Below are 24,984 nucleotides of genomic sequence, written 5' to 3'. Positions count from 1 at the left end.
AAAATTTCATCATGGAGGGTATTACATTTACTCATTCAAGCTTGGCTCATACTGTCACTTGAGAAATCACAGTAGCTATTGCAATGCAATTTGAATAGCCCAGTAGCCTATATTTCTAGTTTAGGTTACCTTCATCGTTCGTCATTTCTCACTTGAATTTAAAAAAATGTTGTACTTTATGTTAAGTGCTCACAATTTGAATAATGGATGGCCCATACGTAAAGGCTAGCATGGCGTAATGTGTGATGTAGTTTATCGCATTACTGTACTTTCCAAGTGGTCAAATCATCATCTATGTTAAATATTGTTTTTCACCACCTTACATACTTTTATATAACTCAAACCACAAACCACAGTTCAGGGTTAATTAACAGGCAAGTGAAATTTTCAGACTGGATGAATGTATTGCCACACAAATATCTAAATATCTAAACTAACTAAATTAATTCCTAAAATAGTTTTTCCATATTCTTTGCGTAAAAGACAAAGAGTTGTAGCATTGAAGCAAATAAACCTATTCTCTGTAATGGTCGTGTCTGCCTCCTATAAGAAACTTACCCCATGTATCGAGCCCCCTTCATTTCACCATGAAGGGGAAACTCTAATGTGCAGCATTATAAAGATACATAACTTTATATAGAATAACACATAGTTCACTTGCTATAATAACATAATACTATAGCAACTTTATACGTATAGCGCCTTTAAATACAATGTCTGCAAATATCACAATAAGAACGATCATAAGTGTGTATGTATTTGTCTTTTCTCTTCATCTAATGAAACATTTATAAACAGAGTTTTACAAATCTTCCCGGGAGATGGGGTCTACAGGTCAAACTGGCCTACTTTAGAACGAGAACATAGAAGTTCTGACTGACTGGAAAAGATAACTGTAAAGTTCATTTTTTGCAGAAATTAATCCATACACTGTATTTATACTAATTATTCTGTTATAGCAATTAACATAATTATCTCCCTATACTAGTTAATATAGGTTATATGGAGAGTTACAGAAATAGCCTATTTCAATTTATTCTGTTCTATTCTACTATGTGGAGTTTAAAGTTCATGGATGATTTAAAAGCATGATCACGTGGGTTTGTGTGTGTGTGTATGTGTGTGTGTGTGTGTGTGTGTGTGTGTGTGTGTGTGTGCGCGCGCGCGATCTTTGCAACAGTAAAAGGGTTGCTGGCGTACAACATCAGCACCAGCGTCCGTGACGTCACAGGAGTTTAAAGTGGGCCGCGTTCCGTCCAGCGTGAGGCAGACGGCAGGGAGCAGGCAGCAGGGAACCAGCCGGTGCGTTCCGGAACTCTTTTTCACCTTTCACTTGCTTATTTCAGTTCAATTTTTAAAAAGATTGGTTGAAATCATAATTGACTCCACTACCGAGGCTTTTTAAAAACCACGCGATATATTTTTTCTAAACTTGCTATTTATATAAAGTCTCCAAAAGGTGAGTTGACATTTACGAAACAAAATCAAAAAAAATCTATGTTGAGCTTTGTTGTGCTGGTGGCGTTGCTCTTTGGTCCCCACTCGGTTGAAAAGCTCCCAAGGATGTGCTTCATCGAATCATCGATGTGCGTTTCATTTTCCCGTTCCCCTGGACCCCAGTAAGATCCGTGGCATGGGTCCCAGTAGAAATGGTCGGTAATGCTTGGCTCTTTAATAGCCGATATAAAAAAGTGTTCTTTCTGATGAATTGAGCAATTGACATCTGTATTCAAGCTGATCTGTTAACCTGCTCTGCCAAAGCAATAAATGCGCATATTAAAAATAAATAGTCCAGCAATGTTTACGTCTAACATTGTTCGGTGTTTTCTTTACGCAGTAATACACGGCTTGGTCCTCAGGCTAGAAGGATTGGGCGAATAATGTCATGAGACGGTGGGGAGCGTTTTAATTAGGACGCTAGTTTGGCTGCAGAGACCGCTTTAATGTGCAGGCTACTGTTATGTTATATTATATTATTTTTGTGGAAGTTAGTGACACAATTGAACCATCAATTCTAACATCAGTGTTGGCCATTGCATCCTTCGTTGACGTGAAGTTGTGCGTGTTTATCAATGCGCAATACTATTGATCCAGTGATTGGGACATTGGAGGTTTTGTGCGCAAACAGAGGAATTCAAAGTCACTGTTGGAGACGGTTGTCGACATCTGAAGATTAAATTGAGGATGCAGATTACATGCAATTTGCTATGGTATTTCCAGACCACTAGGTGACAATAGAGTGCCGGGTTTTGACATGATCTCTGTATATCTGAAATTTTCGATGGACAGAAAAACCTCGACTCACGTGGGAAAAAGAGGACATCATTTTCAGAATGTTGTGTTTAGGTTTATTTATCAACATTTTAGCCCCAATCGCTCTTCATATTGGCCCTTACCCCTCATCCTCACACACAGGCAGATCGTGGGATCCTCAAAGCGACTGGGTCGTTTTGGGGAGAACATTACATGAGCGTCTCACATAAGAGGGAGTTTTTATGAAGTAATTTATCATTACTGCAATTTGTCACACTAAAGTAATGCTGACCCGAAGGCAAACCTCTTAGTATAATGAAACTCTTCGCTGTTTCATTTAGTTTATTAATAAAGGGAATATTGTAGGCCTTGTCCCACTAAGATCTGGATTCCTTACTTAATAGACACAACATTTATGTACATCTATATTATGATGTACTTTGTCTTTTTAAAATATGCATTAATAATCCATTAACCATGGTGTTTTCAATTTACACTACAAAATATTGATATTTTCTACCTTTAGAAAATTTGATTTATAACATAAACTATAGATTTACAGATTTACACCTTTCTCAATCTTACCAACACAACCTACTGGTAAAGGCCCACTGTCACCAACTTCCTCCCATGTGCAACTATGTTGTTTTGACTGAACAACAAGGTAGTCTTTCTACTTTATCCATTTGAAGTTTCCCCCAAAATGTTTGGTTTTTTTGGCTGACTCTGATGTTATGTAGCTACTAAAGCCAGCTTGAGTAGGCTCAGTCTTTACAGCAGAGCCAGTTGTGTGTACATGTTCCCTGGGCGGTACAACAGTGGCAGCATTACCTTCACGGCAACTCTGACACAATCACCTCACAGCGTCTACATCTACCGTTTTGAATTGTCTCGGGTAATAAATGTTTTGAAGTTATTTCTCAAGGGTGTACCTGAAGTGTTTTGTCTGTTTGCTGGTGTTAGGTGATATATACACTTTCTGGTCTTGAGCACTCTTACGCCTCCAACTGCGGGTGTTGGCATCAGTCAATATGTTTAATTCGTGCAGATAATGAAGAAGTGGCCCTGTAGAAAACTGACATTAGTTTCAATTTCCAAGGACTTGTAGTATTGGTAAACACAAAACAGGAGTTATTGCCTTCCATGATATGAATTCTGCTTTCAACTTTTGATTTTCTTTCCTGTAATTGCGTTTTGTTCATAGACATGCCATTAATACGCAACAAATAGATAGGAATATTGTTAGAAAACAAATTTTCATTTAGATATAAACACCATGAAATATGCTAGACAATTATAGGCTTTCAAATCGTTTTTATATTAACATCGGGTAGCATTTTCTACCAAATATGACAACAATAAAAATCAATTAATGCTTAGGTTAATTATAGAAAATCGAATTGCTGTTATCATAATATTGAAATGATGGGAAAAAGTTGTGCCAAATATAATTATAAACATTGGATTGGAAAAGCCTTTCAGTGTCTTGGCAGCAATCAAGCCTGGTGTTTTACTATTCAATGCATTGCATCAAATGTAATTCAAAAGTTAAATGTATTTTATCTTCCATGCCAAAACTTTACAGAAAATAAAGTTTCTGCTTTAGCACTCTTGGAAATAATGGCTTTGATGACCTTTATTCTGCAAATGAATATGCTTTTGCTTGCAGCTGACTGATAGATGTTATTATTTCAGCAAAAGTGCATTGAGCATTGACCATGTACCCTGGAGGCATTGCTACTGCACTAACAAAGTTAATGAAAAACGTCATGCCAGACTCTGAACCATTTCATTTCTCTACTATGACAAGCTTTGTTCAAGTTTTATTTACATTTCATTACAGAACAAAATCTTAAGATGTTTCTTATACTTTATGCTAAAACATTACAATAACACAAACATCTTACTCAAGGGGTTTTACACAGAGATAATATATGTATCATTTTATATCACTTTTGGTCAGAGAAGGGCAAGGTCATCTCAAAAGTATATCTAACAATGTAGCCAACAATGACATTTAAAGGCTGCAGAACAGCACCTAAAATAAAAAAATCAGCAAGAAATCTGCAATTTAAATCTAATATCAATGCAGCTGTCCCAAAGGTCTGAACCATGCCTGCATCTTATTACATACTGTGCATTCAATTGATAATTTGACAATGCACAGCACTGATGCCGGTCGGCCAGCACCACTGCAGAGGAATAGATTGCCTAAGCCTGATGTCTCGCCACAGTCTTCCTCGCCAGGAGGAGAAGTGATGAGCTAAGGCAGAATTCAGATGGAGGAGCTCCAGAGTGGAGCGGTGTTAATCCCCTTTCTGCAGGTGGGCGATGGGCTGTGGACTCTCCTGAGGAGGGGAGACTGTACACATTGTAGCTAACCATGCACCGCCATGGCTGGGCTGTCCTCTGATTAATGCACTCATCAGGTCTTTCTCGTTTGTTTTAATGACAAGCAATCTCCTCCTGGGAATCGGAGGCTTTTTGCAAATACTGCTGATGCATCTGCTTACATCTGCCACTTTTTTCCCCCTTCCTTCCTTCCTTCCTTCCTTCCTTCCTTCCTCTTCCTTCTCTTCTTCCTTCTCTTGGTGAAAGACTATTACCATAAAGCCCTCGGCCAGGCTCTCTGTTCTCAACGGGCAGGGTAACCATGACACTGTTGTCTGCGATGAGATGCAAGATGAGATGTTAGGACCTTCTATGCGGTTTGAGGAAATTAGCATTGATAAAGTGTCAATGGGACACGGCGTTGTTTGGATTATTATTAGACTTTATGTTTAAACGGCTAAGCTAACAGTGCCTGTCAAGGATACGCCTTGGCACATTCACATATTTGCTTTATGGATTCAGTAGAGGGAAGTTTTAATTAACAACTTCATCCATTATCTGGACAACAGAGAGCAAGCCCTAAATATTCTGCAATTGTCTTGTTTTGCGGGTAATCTGTTTCTTGGAAGTATGGATGTTTCCTGGGAGACATACGCAGTGAGCATACAGATCTCTATTATCAAATATAAATTCAACAGCACGAAGATGTACTGAGCACAGAAAAATGGTCGGCCGATACATCTCCAGAATTCAAATTGTAATTGCACTCTTACCTTCTTGTCCTTTGGAGAAAGATGAATTGCCCCCATTTAGTAATGCCATCCAGAGTCATTCGACAGACCTATCCCATAATTATTTGTGTGAACCTTGGTAGGGGCCGGTGAATTTAAATTCGCTGGAACAGTTTCACTTTGAACCTTAAATAATTTACTTCACTCAGTCACTTCAGGCTAGCGCATGCCCATACAAAAGTAAAACAAATTGAAGTTGTAAGTTTCAGCATAATCATCGGGGGTATGGCAGTTAATAAAGTGAATCGCCATTGTTTTGGATGAAATGTCGTTCTTCTTAATGATTGATGATGGATGACTATCATTCAGACAAATGGGGCAAGGTACTCGAGTTGTACATGGCACATTTGCCGGCCTACGTGAAAGATTAATGATCAAAGTTGAAGAATGTGCTCAGCTGCCCATTAGCAGCGTACTTCCCATTAGGTAGTAACGCCTTGCCTCTGGCTTATCCGCACTGGTGCAATTGTATGTTGTTCCTCTGTGTGCATTATTGTTTGCATGTGTGTGTGTGTGTGTGTGTGTGTGTGTGTGTATGCGTATATGTGTTTGATTGTGCAAACACAACAGGGGGTTTCTGTTTGCATATATTTACGCTTAAAGCCTGTGTGCCTCATTATGAATCGTTGTGTCTCTGTTACTGTACTCCTTTGTAGGGTTGTGTGCAAGTGTATTTTGATGACACACCAGGCTTGATTGACCGGTGTTTAACATGGATGCTGACACATTACTGCCTGTGCACTCATGTCCTTCTCCGCTAAGCCCTGTGTCTTCGTCATGTCTCATGGGATGGGTCTCTCAGGTAGTTCCTGGGGTATTTCCAATGTCTAATGATGGATCCTTTGCTATAACCCGAGCCTATAAAGTCAAGCCCCCTCCGTGCTTATTCAGCACCTGTGCTTCCGGCCTGTGATCACTGGCTGGCAGTCAGGACAGTGAATGGAGCACAGATTGAGGCACATCTGGGATTTAGATGGGAAATAACAGTCAACATAGATGGCCCATGAATAATATACCAGCCTACTGATGGTCCCAGCGCTGCTGCTCTATCTTCCCTGTCCAGATCTCTTCTGAAACAGAGAGGCCATAGAGTGCAAAGGGAGGCGCTAACAGCACTTAGCCCTAGTAGTTAGCCTGAATGCTAACGACTAAGTAGGCCTGTAATGTTTTGGGAAAACTGTTTATTTTCTGGGACATGCATCTCACATACAAATGACCCCATGTGTTGAATGGGGCATCGGTAGCAATGATTACGAATGTAATAAGTGATTCTAATGTAAAATCAACCAATCGTGAACATTCTCCAGGTAGACCCACTAATCCCCATACGCAGCTTATTCATGGCCTGGCTCTGTGGCTGAGCAAACGGCCATGAAAACACAAACTAAGCAACATGAATGAGGCTCTGAGCTCATGTTGCCTCTGTCCCCAGGAGAGCCATGACCGTCTGGTAGCAGCGCTCCTATTGTGTTCAGGGTTAGGTTGAATAATTACTGCTTGAAAGAAGGACGGACTCTGATCAAAAGCTCTTTTGTGTTTTTATTTGTGTTGTTGTTGTTGCACGTCGAGTGCCTGAGCCTGATGATCAGAGACTTTCCTGTGGAACACGGATCATTAATCTGAAGTAGAGTAGGAGGGGGGGTCAGAGTGTACACGGCTCAAACGTCTTCATTAGTCTGTGATGCAGGGTTGCCATTCAGGATTAATTGTCTGGCTCTGTGTGCACATTTGATGGTTATCAGTTAGTTATGTATTGTGTGTTATAGATATTATACATTACATTCGTTAAATTAGCTTTGCATGGCATGAATTAGGCTGAACATGGTTGTTCATGGCGGTGTGGTGAATAACGTAACATCGATGCCTATAGTCATTCTTTACTGTGTTGTTTCTTTTTGTCAGGCAAAACCTGTTAATGGGTTAGCCGCTGTTCAGTAGCTGTCCTTAGTTAATTGTACTATTTAGTCATTTAGAATCAGAAATGTTATCTAAAGTGACTGAAAGTGAATTAAGACAGATGTCACATACATATGGGATGTGAGGGGGACAGCGCAGCCACCACACTACACTACTCTCCTGATTAATACGATCATACTGCGGGATGGTGCCCAAGCCGTCCCCTGGACCACATGGCCTTCAACAGACCATGGTGTCAAACAGTGTTTCAATATTTTAGAAAAGGGTCGATGGGTCACTCATTCAACCACATTTAGCTGGTTCATTGCCAGCTAGGCTGAATATGGAATATAAAAGAAACGTCTAGAAGACCTAGACGAATATGAATTATAGACGAGAGACCAAAAGGTCAATATTACCACGCTAATGCAACGTTCGCCAGAGCAACTGAAGTCGTTGGGTAGAATATGAGGGCAGCTCTACAGTACTAATTGGCCCTTTTCTCCAGGAAAAGTACGCTTAATTAAACTATCAGCGACTTCGTCTCCGCCGTGTGCTAAAAGTGTTATGACAGAACCTAAAGAAGCATTTATGATGTTTCAAATCATGGCTTGACCTTTGTGACTACACCAGCACACCATCTCAACCGCATGTTATGCAGCAGAGGAGAAGTATGGATCCTCGGTGCAGCTCAACACCTCAGTGCTTCCCATCGCTTGCCACTCCTTGGCGGTGGACAGGTTTAGCCCGTCCAGAATGCTAAGGCTTTGACCGCAGCATGACTCGGCCTGCTCTTCTCTGTGGCCGTCTGTTTGCTTCACACACCGCTTGGTCGCCCGTGGCATTTCGGCGCGGCGTTCTGTACTGCATGGCTTCTCACATCTCCGGTAGGCTGACACAAAATAAATGGAGATACAAAGGCAGAGACACGCAGTTCAGAGTTGGGAGGGCGTTGGCTGAGGTGTGAAGCCAGCGGTGTGTAAAATTACCCTGGCAGACGCGCAGCGCTTTCAGCATTTGGCGCTGAGCTCCTCCGCCTTCTTCCCGTTCTGCCTCTACCATATCGTTTTTATACCCTCCATGAAACACCTGATGACTTTGGCGCAGAAATATGCACTAATTATAAAATAAATGGCAAATAGCCATGAATACCACGGCTGCATTTAATGCACCGATGTGTGCGCTGTGCTCCGGGCGTTACCTGGATGTGGGAGGGAGAGAAGAGGCAAGCTCCGTCTGGCTCTCTGCTCACAGAGAGCCCAGTGGGGTGGAGGAGACAGTTCAATAGGCTAATACGAACGCTGCACATTTAGTCCAGCCACTTCCCAACCAGCACTCCTTACTGGCAATCAGACCTAGGGTGGCTAATTGCGTACAGGGCGGAAGGACGGTGAGATGGAGTGGGGAGGCAGGAAGGGGTTCCACGCCGGCCAGGATACTCGCAGAGAGGACAGATGTAGCGCGGAAGGCAACACAAGGAGCAGCAATGTGGTTACTGGGGTTGGCTATTAGAAGCCTGTGGTGAGACATTCAGAGCAATTTGACATTCATATAATTGCGTTGCCTGCTAATTAGTTGTATTTGGAAAGCCAGAAAAATGATTCTTAGTCCAAGGCTGATAATTTCTGACAGGTTCATGCTGTCATGTTTTATTTTATACTTTACTTTGTGGCATGGATGAGTAACCATTGTGGCACAAATGCCAAGATAAATTAATAAATTACTCTATTTGATGGTGTATATTATCTGGTCACATTTCTCATGTTATTTTTTCTCGCTTTTCCCCTGAATGAAACAAAAAAACACCTTCACTCAAAATGGCCGGTGTTGATGTGAATAGACAGCCTCTGGCAGTCGATTGTGCAGGACAATGTTTTTCTCGGGCCAGAAAAGGTAAATAAAAAAGTATTTTTGATTGCCCAGAGCCTGGAAACAGAAACACGGGAGCCCTCCGAAGGGCTGTGGGTCTGGCACTGCCCTGCCCTGTGGTAAGGCAAGGTTATTCAGATGAAAGATTGTGTGGAGATTAGTGAGCCTTGCCCAGCGAGCTTGTGGACGTCCGGAATGCCGCACTGCGTGATTTATGAGAGTCGTGATATCACTGGTTGCTGCATGAATAAACCATGTGGCCAGAATTAAAGCCTGTTAAATGGCCCACAACAATATCACAGGTGCCCCCAACTTCCATTGGAAATTCCACAAGAATCAAACCACAGTTCCTGCCGTCACCTTTTCTGCCACAGGCCTTGAACTAGCAATTCCAAAACAGTTACTGTCATCGTCGTTATAGTGTAAAGAATTAAAGCATATACTGGCTGAACTATCAAGTTGAAGCGATGCTGCAGAGACAATTTGTTTATGTGGACACACTAAATGACTACTGAATTTATTTTCATGTCATTTTGTTCATAACGTAAATCGATCCCCACATATTTAAGTACATCACTTGATGAATGGGTCCCCTAAAGATGGATGGACACAGAGCCTGATGTTCACACATCAACCTCTAAGAATCAGCTAATCAAGGCTATGCTCTGAGCGGCTCTAGTAAGCGATCTCAGAGCTGTTCTGATGATATGCCACGCCATTGTCTCTCTAATGAATGCTGGATCTTAATGACCCACCGCCGTCCAGAGCCGACAGGGATGGACAGTGGGCCCTTATCTCATTGTCAGTCTCCTGCACCATGGTAACACCGTCACCAGATGATAGCCAGATAGGCTGCTCGCCAAAGCCTTTCACACCACCTTCCAAACGACAACATCCACGCCAACATAATCCCATGAGGAACTGCATGCAGGAACCACAAACTACTCACCACAGCCACACCGCACACCTCAGATCTCAACCACCTTCTTTGTTTTTCCTGTACCAAACCACGGCTGCCATTGCAAACCGGGTTCTCCCTCCACCAGTTGCCGTTATGTAGATTCAGACCAACACAGGCCAGAGGACACACAGATTGTTGTGACACACGCAGCCAGGGTGCGGGTGAGAGGGGACAGGGGGACACGTTGAACCGGAACCAGCCTCTGACTTTTGCCAAGCATTCGCCCCCACTGAGCGTCATCTATAGAGTGCTGCAGATGCTCCAGACCCGCGGGACCAGCCTGGTGATTGCATGGCGCTTTAATAAGTCACACACTGCCACCGCGCCGTGGCCTTCATCATGCAGATGTCTCCGGCGCCTCCTGCTGGAAGAGGTGTGTCCCCCCCTGGTGGGAACACGGTCCAGCACACAGGTGTCTGGGGGGCCTCGCTCAAACCTCTGTTCGGCTTACGTGAGTGTCTGCATTTTGTAAATCATCTGCAGTGACAGCCGAGGAGGGGGTGTTATTTCTGCTATAGTGTGGGGTCTGTGGAGTTCTTATGTGACGTTGCACCGAGGCCGTGAGAGTGACAGGCTCTTCGAAGGCGTTAAACGGGAGGGTTAGGGTGTTTGGTGTCGAGTCACGTACGGACGTTTGAAGTGAACAGAACAAGCCGTTTCAGGTGGGCTTTAAGAAGACACGGCTGGGAGCCTCACGGGAAACCTTTAAGTTACAAGCTTTATCGAGCTGATTGAGTTGCATCATGTTGCTCCCCTGTTTACAAGGACTTTGTTTATCAGTCTGTTTATCAGATCCTCTGAAAAATGGTCGCTCGGCCTGCCCGACAGTGTGAGGAAGTTCTGTCTGTCTGTCGGTCTCCTGGTCAGTGGGTCTGTCTGTTGGTCTCTGGTCAGTATGTCTGTCTGTCGGTCTCTTGGTCAGTGTGTTGGTCTGTCGGTCTCTGGTCAGTATGTCTGTCTGTCGGTCTCTTGGTCAGTGTGTCTGTCTGTCAGTCTCTCACTCTTCAAATATTTTCATTTATTTTCGTTATTATACAAAAGAAAATAGCCTGGGAATCAGACAAATGTGCAAGCTCAGTTTTATTTGGTTTGGCACCTGGTTTGGCCCCCTTCCCATTCAGAGAGACTTCCAGCCAACCTGGCCCGGCTCGGACCAATCACAACCACTTATCTAATATGGGGTTGGTTTGATACGATGACCGGACACAATGGGGCACGGTGAGGCGCTTTAGTAAACAAAGATGCCTTCGCTGATGTCTGTTGAACACGCTATCGCAACTGTTTTAAACAAACTGGAAGGTAGGTTATCTCTGAAAGAAGAACAAACAACTGGATTTAGAGAATTTTTGTTGATAAGAAAGATGCATTTGCTGTACTTCCAAAAGTATTTATTTTTTAAGTCAATCCAATTGGGTCCAGAGACATATTTGTTGGCGCCCGTTGATAATGTCCTTTGGATGTTTTTTTTCCATATATTTCATTCCGCTAAGTGTAGAGATTGTTCAAAATGGAAAAGTAACAATCGCTCATTATCTTAATAATAAATATAGTAGTAAATGTAATAGAAATACGTTTGCTAAACACAGTCTGAAGCACAGTAAATAACAATGGCACTCTGTCGGTGTACATTGTGTCTGTCTGAATGGATACTCTGTGACCGACTGAAGACAAAGTGCAGACATGCCCCATGTCCCCTGACCTGACCCTCCTTCCCCCAGCTGAACCCAAACAACAGTTTTACATCTGAAGGAAAATACCATTCATTATTTATTTATTCAGGTAGATAGCAGCCGTGCCTTTTTCGCTCCCTCATGCTTATGTTTACGTTTTAATAGAAAACATATTGCCTCGTCGAGGGTCCAAAGAGTATCCCGGCCGGCCCCCTGACCTTCACGTGGGATTATTCACAGCGCTCGAGATTGGATGGAAAGCAACTCGTTCCCTCCTCCATCTGCATCAGCCCCGCGTCAAGAAGTGTTGTCTCTTTTGTCCAGGGTTTGTTAATAAGGACCGATGACCTTACCGTGCCCCGCTGTTGTCAAGCCACTCTCCCCGGGCTGCGTGTCAGCCCGGGCTCCATTGTTCCTGCGCCTCTTCATTTAATGCAGGCTTTTTATTCACCTGTGTGCGGGGGGTGGTGGTGTCGTGTAGGCCGCACCGCGGGGGTGCAGCAACAGCGACGCATTATGAAAGGGAAGCACAGTGTGGTTGGATGCAAAGGCTGGCAGGCTGCACGACTATGTTTGGCCTTTTGAGAGGAGCTTTGATGAACTGTAACCCTGTTCAGATTCTTGATCCCATTAGAAATGTATGAGTAGAAGCGTGTGTGTTTGTGTATGTGTGTTTGAGAGAGAGTGAGAGATAGCGAGAGAGAGAGACGGAGAGAGAGAGATGGAGAGAGCGAGAGAGGGGCGGGCGAGCCAGCAAGCGAGTGTGCGTCTTCTGTGTGTCATCATAAGCTCATTATTTTTCTTCTCTCGCACAGATCTCCAGCCCATCATCACCTCTCGGCGAGAGTGCTTCTGTGTGCGGGTGCACAGCTGCACTCCTGTCACCTGACTGCAGAACCCCCGCCACAGCCAAAAGAAAGAGAAGAAGAAGAAGAAGAAGAAGAAGAAGAAGAAGAAAAAGAAGAAGAAGAAAACATACCCACAGGAACTACAGGCCTGGGATTAGGTGAGCTTCTGACCGTGGGCTTATGGCCATTACATCTGTCAGTGGCTCTCTCTGCGAGGGCATGGAGCTCACTTCGGCCACAATGCAGTGCAATGCATTCCCTTTATCCACTTAACATCACCACTTATGAAGTACACAATAGTGACTTTCCCAGCTTCATCCATTGCTTTACATTGTGGCCTGACCCTGGAGCACGTGTGACACTTGAAATGTCCTACAATGATTAATAACATGTTCCACTTCTGGAAACCAGTTATTGAAATGACTTAGGGGGAAAGGGCTTACAGGAGCCATGGAGGCACTAGTCCATCAAATGTGGTTTCCCATGGAATGGGAAAGAATTGCTTCTGTTGTGTGTGTGTGTGTGTGTGAGACTGTGTCTGTGTGAGAGAGAGAGTCTGTGTATGTGTGATTTTGTGTGTGTGTGTGTGTGTGTGTGTGTGTGAAAGAGAGGAGTGTGTGTTTGTGTGTGTGTGTGTGAGTGTGTTTGTCTGTGAGAGAGAGTGTTGATGTGTGTGTGTTTAGCTGTACTTTGATTAATTGTCATGGTACAACAAATGAACATGTATTCAACCTCTGCCTGTCCAGATGATGTGCTGCTTAGGGAAAGTGACGGACTGATTGATTGTCTTTCAGATGTGAATGAGCTGTTACAGGTGAATGTCTATGTTATTGGATACGGCCACTCAGAAATATTGAACACACACCCTGTGGTAAAAAGCACACGTGAAACTAATAGTGAAACTCATATTTCTAGCATCATATAATAAACACACATGCACCCCCCCCCTTCTATTGTTCTCTCTTGGAAGATGACTAATGTGTTCTGCTGGTAGTTCTGGTAAACCCCGACCTGGGCTGATATCGGGAGGTATTACAGAGGTGGTGCGTGTCCAGACATTACTGGGAGGGGAATGGTGTACATCCATCTCTGTCAGAACAGAAGCATTCATTACGTCAGCAACGCTCCCCAGCCTCTACTCATCCCATAAAGTATCCTTCTGATAGGAACAAATGAGCCTGAGTCACAGGAGGGCAGGCTATCTCCGTACATCAACGTAAGGCTTAAACCAGCACCGCTGGTCCCCATCCATCCATCACTCCACCAGTGCATCGCCGTGCCCGCCCAGCCATGGGTCTGTGTGACTGACCGGTGGGGCAGACGTCTGCCCGACGGCCGGTCTCACCCCCTCCTCTTGGCTCCTCAGGGCAGGTCATGGCCCTGCTGGCCCCTCCGGCGGTCTGGCCCCTGGTGGTGATGCTGGTCCTGGGGTTCAGCACCAGAGGATGGAGCCTCAACCCTGACGACCCCAACGTGTGCAGCCACTGGGAGAGGTGAGCTGGTGGTGCTGACGCCAAAGACAGAGATCGCCGTTTTACAGCCAGCGGGGGGGGAGGCAGGCCAGCCGCTGCAGGAAATAATGAAGCAAAACAAAGTTGGGGATCCATCCGACAAATCCTGTGAAACAATATGGGGGGGGGGGGGGGGGGGGGGGGGCGGAGACGCTGCCTCAGATGATATACGCAGGGCGATTGATCAGTGTCGGCCCCAGCCTAATCAATCACAACAGTCCTGTAGCCTGAATAATTATAGGTTGTGCTGGCTAATGTCACTTGTGAGAAATAAGCAGTAATAAGTGCTGTCCCCACAGAGCAGAGGGGAGGGGGCTGAGAAGATGTATGGTCAGGGGGTTGACCCGACTGGGGCAGGATTGCTTAGAGGACCCGTAGCTGGCCTGGATAGCAGTAAAACAAATGTGTCTGAATCACCTTTCTGCAGGGCTCTGGCAGCTCATCTTATTGCCGGGATGTGGAATATTTAGATACTTCATACTTTGTTGTTCTGTACTTGCTCTAGCTACCTCTGGTGCGGCTCCGTTAATATAATTGTCACATAAACACGATTTTATTGCGTTGAAGACTCCTGTGGCCATCCTCCAAAGTATACTGCAAACCAAATCACAAGATGCCACTGAGTCCAAACAATTAGTTCAATAAATGATTTCTTAACTCAAAAGTTAGAAAAACATTCTTGCTTTTTTTGATTAAACTATATGGATCAGAGTACAAAAAAATGAAGTTTCTTAACAAATGTAGGATTAACTGTTTGCACCTCCACTCTACTGACTAAACTGTCAGTAAACAGATAACTCTAACTCAAACTCATGATTAAAAATAATCCAAAATAATCTGTGCTGCTTACATTTGAGCATTATGTGACTAAACCATGCAATGCCTTGAGAGGAATTATTAATTGACGGTTCAAAACGCATTTAGTTGGTGGGTTGATGAATATCTGTATACCACTTGCAGAAAAGCAGCTCAAATGAAATGCTGAAACCACAATGAAGTGTGAATTGTGTTGTGTGTTTGTCAGCTACGCCGTGACCATCCAGGAGTCCTACGCTCATCCCTTTGATCAGATCTACTACACCAGATGCACCGACATCCTCAACTGGTTTAAATGCACCAGGCACAGGTACTTATCTTTCAGTCTCCTTAGGATCATGTGATCAGGGTTTTCCAGCTTTTTTCCTCATCCTGCTGATCAGAGGAACCCGTGTGTGTTTCCTCCCGTCAGGATCAGCTACAAGACTGCGTACCGCAGGGGCGTGAGGACCATGTATAGGCGCCGCTCCCAGTGTTGCCCTGGTTACTTTGAGAGCGGGGACTTGTGTGTTCGTGAGTAATCTTTCTTCTTTATTTTTGACGTACGCGGCTGGTGCATAGATGGTAACTGCGCTTTAATGATCGCTCTCTCCGTGGCTTACAGGTAATGGTACAAAAAATACCCTGGTGCTTTCAAAGAGGTTTTTTTTTTATCCTTGACTCACTGATAGCATGTTTCCTCGCTACTTACCCGAGCCGCTTGCCGGAGCAACGCTGTCCGTCCAACTCGACACAAGTCGGAGAGTTCATCCCCGATTTTGTCATTCAGAGCACAATTCCACATATTTGCCCAATTTGGAGCGGGACATCTTTATTTGTCCTGCCAGAGCGACTTCATTAAGCCTCTGCTACATGACATGAATGCTGCCCACTAATGGGTGCTGGTGAGGCCCGGAGCAGGCACCTGTCTGCCTTCACTGCCTCATGTTTGGTAGGCGGGCTAATGAATTGTTACGCTCCAGTCGCTTTGGCTAGCTGCGTGGACCCCAGTGTGCTTTGGCCTTTAGCCGTCTTTAAAAGCTGGAGGCTATTTTACTAGATGTCATCTATGGGGTTGGTCAGGGCGGGTTCATGTAAGGGCGGAGTCGACTGATCGAGGGCGTATGCATTAGTCATCGGACAGGCTGTGAAACTATTTGTAAATTAATTGTTTTTTCCGCCCTTCTAAGTGTGTGAGGAATTGGTGTCGGTGGCACTTGGCCTGGCGTTGTGTGGACAGTGCTCAGCGCGATGTGTTCATATTGTTGTTTGAACAATAAAAAATACTTTCCCCCCTCTTTGCAAAGACAAGGGGCAATAGGTTAGTTTCATATTTTGCGGTTGTTTGCAAAGTCTTTATTTCCCATTGAATCATCGTCACCACTATAGATTTCTACTCAATTAAACATTGCACAATGGGGGCTGATAAATGGAAAGCTGCCCTAATTAAGCAATAATGAAATCCAAAACCAAACGATAAATACCACAAATGTGAGACTGAGAAGGAGAATTGGCTCTATACTTCTATATTTACCCTCTTGTGTTAATTACACGTCAATATCGAGCATGGTACCGTATACAGACTAAAGCCTAGCCAAGAGCCATTGAATGAAACCATAATACATTTATCTGACTGCAAACACAGGCACAAGCAGAGCACCCAAGTAACCTTCATAATGACCAGAGGCTCATAAAGAGCTCATGGGATATTTACCGTTTACTCAAAAGCAATAAAATCCTTACGGTATTAAATCAGTCAAGCTGTTCTTTATCAAACAACTGATCTATGATCTTTATTCACTATATGCTTGTGTCAGTGGGAGGGTGTCGTTTTAATTGAACAATTAAGTGATAACCATTGAAATGCAATGTTGATAATGTTCAACTCAAGCGATATATGTGATGTTGCTAATTGTGGCCTTGACTTCTAAGATGTTTGGCGTGTTTTGTCACATGTAGGATCCAATCCTTATTCCACCTGTGCCCACACCCTGATTTACTTGAATAAAGGTCACGAAAGCAAGCTACACATCTGAATAACATTGCTGCGTGTTCCTGTGGGCATATTTTTAATGGATCCTGTAATCCTTGCTGCTACTGCTGGCATGAGATTGACCTAATCATTAGAAGACATACGTTTACTTAATGAATTAATTCCCCTCTTAATGGGAGCAATCAGTTTGTTCTACCTGATTAATGACAGCAACAGGCTAATGACTGCAGGCTAAGTGCAGGGAATAATATGGTTAGTTCTGGTGTCGGTTGCAGAGTGTCCCTTTTATCAAGTGTTGCTCTTTAATGTAGCCCCGCTAGTCCCACTAAGGCATATGAGAATGAGAATGTGTCATTGGTCCTAATGGCGGAGAGACTTGAATCGGGTTTGATATGAAGTTCTTTCCAGCGCTCGGCGCACTGGCTGGCACATTTTGCATTTGAGTTTTAATGATCGAAAAGGACCCCCCCCCCCCCCCCCCCCCCCCCCCTTCTCCCTAGAAAGGAATCCTGTGCCTTTGATTTCCTTTTCATTTGGTCGCTGTTGCTTTTTATTTAATGTTCAAAGATGGTGATTCACCTCTCAGAGATGTATGGAGAGGTATGTACGAGAACGTTAGAAGACCTTTTCTTTGGCTATGTTTTTACTACATCTGTCTGGAACAGACTAGATTAATTCAGCCACCCACATACATACAGATTGTTCTGTTTTTCATGACACAGTACACATTCAGACATTATGTTCATCACCTCAGGGAAGTGTGACTAATAATATACAATTGTCAGACTTTTCCCCCGCCAACTGTCAGAAAGCTGTTCCATCACAGGAAATGTGCAGGAAAAAAACATAATTAGAGTGGTGTCTGCAAAGAGCAGTCTTATCAGCAGCCATTTTAAAAGATTGTAGGTTTTGCTGAAAGAGAACTCAAATTTATTAACACTGTATGAGCGATGCCAATTAGCTCCATTGTTCCCTGTCCTGATAACACATCTGCATAATGAGTTAGATTAGCCTTTTATCTAGATGAAAGACTGGGGCCTGACAGATTCCGCAGACGTGAGTTAAGCAGAGTGATTCATAAATTTCAATTAAAATGAAAGGTCTACTTCCTTCTTTATTACGCCTTCTCCTCAGCCGTACGCCACTTTTAGATCTCAGGAGGAGAGCGCGCTTTATCCTTCTCCCCATAGTCGAAAAAACGTCATTTCCATTTTTCTAAAGGATAAGACACACATTTGCATGTTCCCCGCGCGGCTGCTGATCGGAATTTGCTGATTGGAACGAAAAAGAATCGAGTCATCGTGGTGACATTGAAATCCCCGTCTCCTCCTCCCTACCTCCAGTTGCTGGCTTACATGTACACGTACACACGTTGATTACAGCCAGTGGATTTGATGTCTTCGTCAGCAGAAATGTTGAAACTCCGTTCCCCAGCCTGACTCACACACAAACACACAGACAGACACACACACACGAAAAGACGCAGGTTGGTTGTCCACTGTCTTGCTGTGATTGGAAAGCTGGGCATCGCCTGCTTAGCCTGGCCCGCAGAGCATCTCTGCATTATCTTTCCGACTCTGATTCACCATTCTTGCCTTAGGAACATTTCTCTGCCAGTAGGCACTGGCTTTGGGGTTGTTTGAGATTCTCTACTACTTTCCCCCATCCTCTCCCTCCAGCCCCCTCCCGCTCTCCTCCCCTCGGTGGAGTCCAATCGAAGGCAGATTGAGTGATAATCTATAGCAGCGCTGCTTGTGGCCGGCTCCTGCTGACTCTTCTGCCTGCAGGCAGGAAGAACACCGCCAGCCTCTGCCAACAGCTGCAAGATTTCCCCTTTCAATAACCACCTTGTTGGGGGGGAAATGATCCCCATATCCCCCCATACTGCCGTGTTAAAATGATATTGAGTCTTGACATACAAAGTGTGATGCAAGTCAATGAAAGGCGTCTGATGCATCATGGGGGGTTGCTTGTCGTTGACTCATTGGTTCATGCAAGGTGTGCTTCATCCATTATCCATCCATCCATCCATCCATCCATCCATCCATTCCAGAAAAGTGAGAGACGCGGATGCAGCTGATTTCCGTTGAGCATGACTAAAGTTGGTTTCCACATTACCCCTCTGGACAGGATCCCTCTGGACAGACCACCTTAGACACCACGGGATCACCCTTGCTTAATGCCTGTTGTCTTATGTTATATTTCTGGGCACCACCAGACAAGCAACGTGGAAAGGAAACAGGAAAAACCGAATGTCCATGTAGGTCACTTCATTATCCTGCTGAACCAAACTTCTTCCGCAACTCTTCTTTGAACGAGCTCCCAGGAATACTAATGGTGTCCTAATCAATGTGCTGCCGTGTTGCTCAATATGCATGATCAAGAAAGCTGCACACTTGGTAAACAGCGCAGCACCGCCCGGAGCCGCTACGTTAGAGACGTTAGAGACGTCTATGACAAAGAGCAAGGTGATCAAATTACAAGGGATTTACAGTCTTCTCCGCTCCGGTCTGCCGCGAGCCAATGGGACGGGGAGAGGCAGGTCTCGACGTGATAAAGATGTGATGTTGACGGAGGACTCAATCTGCTAACAAATCATTGGGCTTAGTGTCAAGTCGAGGTGATGGCTATTAAATATGAATGCCACGGCTCAATTTGAGCCCGGATGGCACGATGGGGGATTCCTCGTGGGCCGGTTAATGGACCTGCAGCTGTTAGCTCTGCAATTCCCATAATGCAGCAGTGGTTTGATTATATACGCGATTAGAGGAAGTGTTCTTTGTGTGTGTTCAGAAGCATTGGCCGTCCCACTACTAACGAGGATGTGTTTGTGTGTTTGTGTGTTTCAGCGCTCTGCACGGAGGAGTGCTCCCATGGTCGTTGCGTCTCCCCCGACACCTGCCAGTGTGAGCCCGGCTGGGGCGGACTGGACTGCTCCAGCGGTGAGAGACCCTATTTGGATTCTCACAAATAAGACCATACATTAATCATCTAAAAGCGGAATGCAGACGCACTCAAATCTGGCACGTTTTTTTGCTTCCTTTGCTTCCTATTTGATTTGACCAATCACATTGCAGGAGGCGGAGCTCTGTAAGCGTGTCATTGGCCATCGCCAGCAGTAGTGAACTATAAATAAAAATGTCCTTAAACGTTTCGAATACCCACTGGGCAGAGTGACCACTGTAGAAATACGAGAAATACGGCTGTGTAACCACCCATCCCCCAGATCATCTTCTTCAGTAAACATTATAGTAGTGTCCCCCCCACTCTGCACTGTCTGGCGGCACTGTTCTCATATTTTTAGGTTTGTAATGTGAATAGAAATGTTGCAGATTTATAAGAGAATCCACATAAACAACAAGGTGTTGTGTCCCAATGATACCGCTGTCATGACTTTGGTAATCACAAGTACTGAGTTATGAGATGATGTTGAGTCCTTTAGGTGGACATACCCCAAGGAGCAGGTCGGTAGTTAAGAGGATTGTTCATCTTTCAACTTAGAGCATAGAGTGGAAGAGAATCCACTCCTAGGCCTTTTAGAGGTGAACACAAGTTGAAGTTGTGTGTTAGCTGTGAAGCATGTCCTTGGTATGAGCTCAGCTCTAGTGGTGGTGAAGGTCACCCCCTTCCTCTTCCTCTCTGCTTTCTGCCGACGGGAAAGGTAAGTCACAATGAATATGTCTTCATCTGCTGAAAGTGGAAGTGATTTGCTTGATGAACACCTTGATGAACACAGTGGACGCAATTCATGGTTGCCTCCCCTCTCCTTCACACACACACACACACACACACACACACACACACACATACACACACACACACACACACACACACACACACACACATAAACACATATAGCTATGCACGCACAACACAGACACACATAGGCACGCATATACACACACACACAGACACACGCACACACACACACACACACACACACACACACACGCACGCACAGGGACACAGACAAATACACACACTGACATGCACGTGGGCACGCATGCACACACAAACATAAAAACACATGTGCTGGCATGCACACACACACCAATACACAGACATATAGAAACACACCAACACACACACTCACACACACTGACACACAATAGCAACATCCCTTGTGTCAGCAGAGTGCTACGCTGCTGTGTGAATCCTGATGAGACGGGTGTCTGCAGGCCGTGCTGTGGAATGATGAATAGATTAGAGGAACCACGGCAGCAGCCCCTCTGGTGGCGGCTACCCCTCTCACCCTGAGACCTCAGAGCAGAGGGCAGGGGAGGGGAGCCGGGCAAACTTTCTGGAGTCAGCCACCAGGGCGGCAGTGGCTCAGGGGGTAGAGCCGGACCACGGGCAACCTGGAAGGTTGCTAGTTCAATCCCCGGCTCCTCCTAGCTAAGGGTTGAGGTGTCCCTGAGCAAGGCACCTCACCCTCACTGCACCTGATGAGCTGGCTGTTGCCTTTCTGGTTGACAACGCCGTCAGTGTGTGAATGTGTGAATGTTTGGCAATAATTTTTATTGCTTTGAATGGCCTCTGGTTAGAAAGGTGCGGTATAAATACAAATACATTCTCAGCAGGGAAGATGCTATCGACTGCTAGGGAATATTTATGAGTGTAGAGGGGCATTGGAATTAGTTTAAATGAAAGTAAACAAAAGGTTCCATGACTAGGGGAGCAGAGATTTGCACACTTGCCGACAAGCGGTGGTGTGATGTGTATTGCGATCTGCATTGCTATTGCTCAGAGTGTTTCTAACCCCATGACTTAAGTGAATCTGTTTGTTTCAATGGCTCTTTAGTCGTGTGCTCATAACCTTCATGAGATATACTTAGGGATGAGTGATGGTGGTGAAAGTCATATCAGTGCTGCTGTGGTATGGATCTATGACTTTTCATTAACAAAAGAGCCATTCCCTGATTACCGGCCGCGTGTAAATCAGCATCTCTTGCTCTGTGGTGCGGCCGTTTGGAGCTGGATTCATGGGGCTAAGTGACAGGGCTGAGCTGTTTGCCTCTCGTCACGTCCACAGACCTGACGCTGAGGTCTGGTGACTGGCCCTAAGAAAAGAATAGCTTCATCTTCCCCCCCCCCACCCCTTGAGAATACATGTACTGCTATGCATACGTTGGCCGGGTGCAAGTGCAGCGTTAATTCCCCCTTATTAAAGCCGACCTGATGATTCACACAGTGGCATTATTCATAACTTTGCATTTCCATAACCGGCACGGTTCCAGGGTTTTTCATTTACAAGCTTTCATCTGTAGAAATGAGGAATGAGTGCCAATATTTTAATTAAATCTGCCCCCCTTTCTTTCACGTAAATAGCGCACCATTCCCTTTATTTCTCTCACTGTAATTTAACTTGCTCCCAGCAAAGGTGATCAGGGCTTACTAGTGGTCCCTGTGTAAGTGGCTTCATCTCCTACTCTACGGCCCACTGAACGGAGGAGCACCTCAACTCCTATTCACTTTAGCGCACATCCACAGCGGCGCTGTAAGCTATATCTGTCAAGGTATTCATCCAAGGCTTTGTTTTTCATGGTGTCGGTATTTTGTTCTGAAAGAAAGACAGAAATACATGGCTGCAAAGCAGCAAGTCCGAAAACATGAGTGTGCAGACCCACGTGTGTGCAGGCACCCAGCAGTGTGTGCAGAGACATGTTTTGTGCAAGAGCACCCAGCAGTGCGTGCAGACACTCAGGGGTGACTCGCCGGCACAAGAGCAGCGTGAGGCCAATGCCACGGCCCTCTGCCAATGATCTGACGGAGGATCAAAGGCTTGGACCTCCTTTCTGGAGCAATACCCAACAGGACACAGTGTGTGCGTCTATATGGGTCAGCTGGTGAAAACGCTGGAGGAGAAAATGAGGAAAGAAAGACGTTTTAACTGCTAACAGCTAGCGACGGCGCGGAGGCAGACGGGCAGGGGATAAGTCGTGGGTTGCTGTGGTGTTGCGGGAGGAGAATATTACCTGGCCTCACCCGCGGGTGCCTGCTGGCTTTCGCCGGAGAGAGATGCTGCATCCTTGTCTCTCAGCCCCAGGCTGGATCTGACCTGTGACCCCTCTCAGAGAGACGGGGGTCGCCAGACAATCTGAACAACACAGCACTCCGGTGAATGCTGAACAGAGGTTAGGTCTATCAGAGGCACAATATCCAAGTACATTTCACTGAGGCTTGACAATTTCATTTTTTACTGGGTTTCTTTTTGGCGAGTTGGGTGTTGTTATCGCAGGCTCTTGTTTGCTTTTGTTTTGTTTCTTAACATAGCATAAGCAATATCTTTCTCACAATGAGAAAAAGTCACAACGGGTGTTTTCTGTTCAACTCACCGGTCACGCACTCTGCTTCAAAGTGGCGGTGACCTCTCTGTTTCAGCTGCAATTCGAACACTATAAGATCTAAAAAGAAAAGTGTTTTGGGTTAAGAGTTTTCAGAGTATCCCCATTGTTAAGACCCATGTTACCTTTGTAGTACCGTTGTTGTGTGTGAAGCGTTAAAACGAGCGATGTTGATGTATATGAAACTCACCACACAACATAGCGTAATACTATAGGTGTCCGGGAAGCTTACCCCTCACTGGGACACAAAAATTATATAAACAGATTCTCAGACGGAGCTTCCCCCTCCACAAACACTGTAGCGTTATACGCTACGTTTCCGAGAAGCCTAACTCTCTCTTGGACGTGAACATCAAATTCAACAGCTGCCCAGAAGGAGCTCCACACATCCGCACATCCACACATCCTCACACACCGTGGCATATTCTATATCTGAGAAGCTTATCCCTCTTTTGGACACAGTCATCAACATCAACCGTTGCCAAGACGGAGCTCCACTCATCCACACACACCTCACACACACCAGGCTTACCACACCGCGCATGTGGAGTGTGTGAGTCCGAGAAGCTCAACTTTATCTCAGACGCTGCAGCCAATGGCTGCCCAGTCAGAGCTCTACCCTTCCACAAACACTGCTGTTGGTCTCCCTTGGTTGAAGTCCTTTTTCCAATCCACTTCGACGTAAAGAAAGCCACCTGTGTTCAGATAAAAGTGGAACGTTCACCTAGTGTTTTGGGGAGACTGGATTGGATTTAAATCCTGTTTTCTCTAAATTAGGCTCCAATTTCAGTAAAAGCTATATATTGGCCTAGATTACAATGTTGATGATACTATAAGACGTATTACCACGTTCTAAACAATAACAAATTTCGGTTTCATTGCTCTTTACATTTTCAAGTTTATGTGTATGTGTGTGTATGTGTGTGTGTTTCTTATGGACAAGGGCAGATAGATGTTGAAAACTGTGTGTTCATCATACACTAATAACCACAACGTCTGTCACTCAGTATTGCTGGTAGACTCTGTGTGGTAACAGCTCTCTAATGCAGACAGCAGTAGAGTGGGTAATGTACACACAGTTTCGGTTAAGGCTATAAAATATATAATCCAATGGAGCACATTGATTACAGGCACCTCTAAGTTGAGCTATGAATAACTGAAATATGCCTTAATGTGGCACTTTCAGTGGGCCGTTCTTGACTCAATCCTGGAGGATATGTTTGCACAGTATATTCGCAGAGTTTAAAATCAATGCCCCCTTTCAAGGTAAACGAGGAGTTTCGAGGATGTCTTCCCAGTGTTAACCTTCACCCATCCTTTGTGTTTGAAGACGAAATCAATGTAATTTAATAGCCATATCTAATGTGTCTCTCCCCATGGTCAGTCAGCCACGGGCTATGTGCTCCGCACACCAGCTTATACTGGATAATACTGGATAATACTGCATAATAGACAGGCTGTGCCCTGCCTGGCCATAACTCCCTAATGAAGGAGGTGATGGTCAATATTATGAAACTCTGAGATAGACCTGTTTGGGTTAGTGTTAGGGTGCTTGCCTGCGTGTGTGCGTGCATGTACGTATGTGTGTGTGTGTCTGTGTGTGCGTGCGTGTGTGTACGTGTGTGTGTGTGTGTGTGTACAGTTTCTTTGTCATTAATCTCTCATTATTGTGCTCCAATAGTATTTCCATGGCGTCAGCATTGCTATGAGTTACACCCCCCC

At 44.9% G+C, this 24,984-nt stretch overlaps 1 protein-coding gene across 1 annotated transcript in view; it reads left to right on the top strand.

The window, feature by feature from the left end:
* Window positions 1–13,993: 13,993 nt before the first annotated feature.
* megf11 (multiple EGF-like-domains 11) overlaps window positions 13,994–24,984 on the top strand; it is a gene marked incomplete at both ends in the record, with an annotated part of 53,301 nt that continues 42,310 nt past the window's right edge. Inside the window, 4 exons of the mRNA XM_079744070.1 lie at window positions 13,994–14,112; window positions 15,155–15,256; window positions 15,359–15,459; window positions 19,768–19,860. Of these exons, the coding sequence (XP_079600196.1) occupies window positions 13,994–14,112; window positions 15,155–15,256; window positions 15,359–15,459; window positions 19,768–19,860 (415 nt within the window). The remainder of the gene's footprint in view (window positions 14,113–15,154; window positions 15,257–15,358; window positions 15,460–19,767; window positions 19,861–24,984) is intronic.

This window comes from Pollachius pollachius (assembly GCF_949987615.1).
Source record: "Pollachius pollachius genome assembly, chromosome: 9".
Taxonomy (NCBI): domain Eukaryota; kingdom Metazoa; phylum Chordata; class Actinopteri; order Gadiformes; family Gadidae; genus Pollachius; species Pollachius pollachius.
The sequence above is the reverse complement of the archived record's forward strand: the minus strand, read 5'-3'. Positions and strand labels throughout refer to the sequence as shown.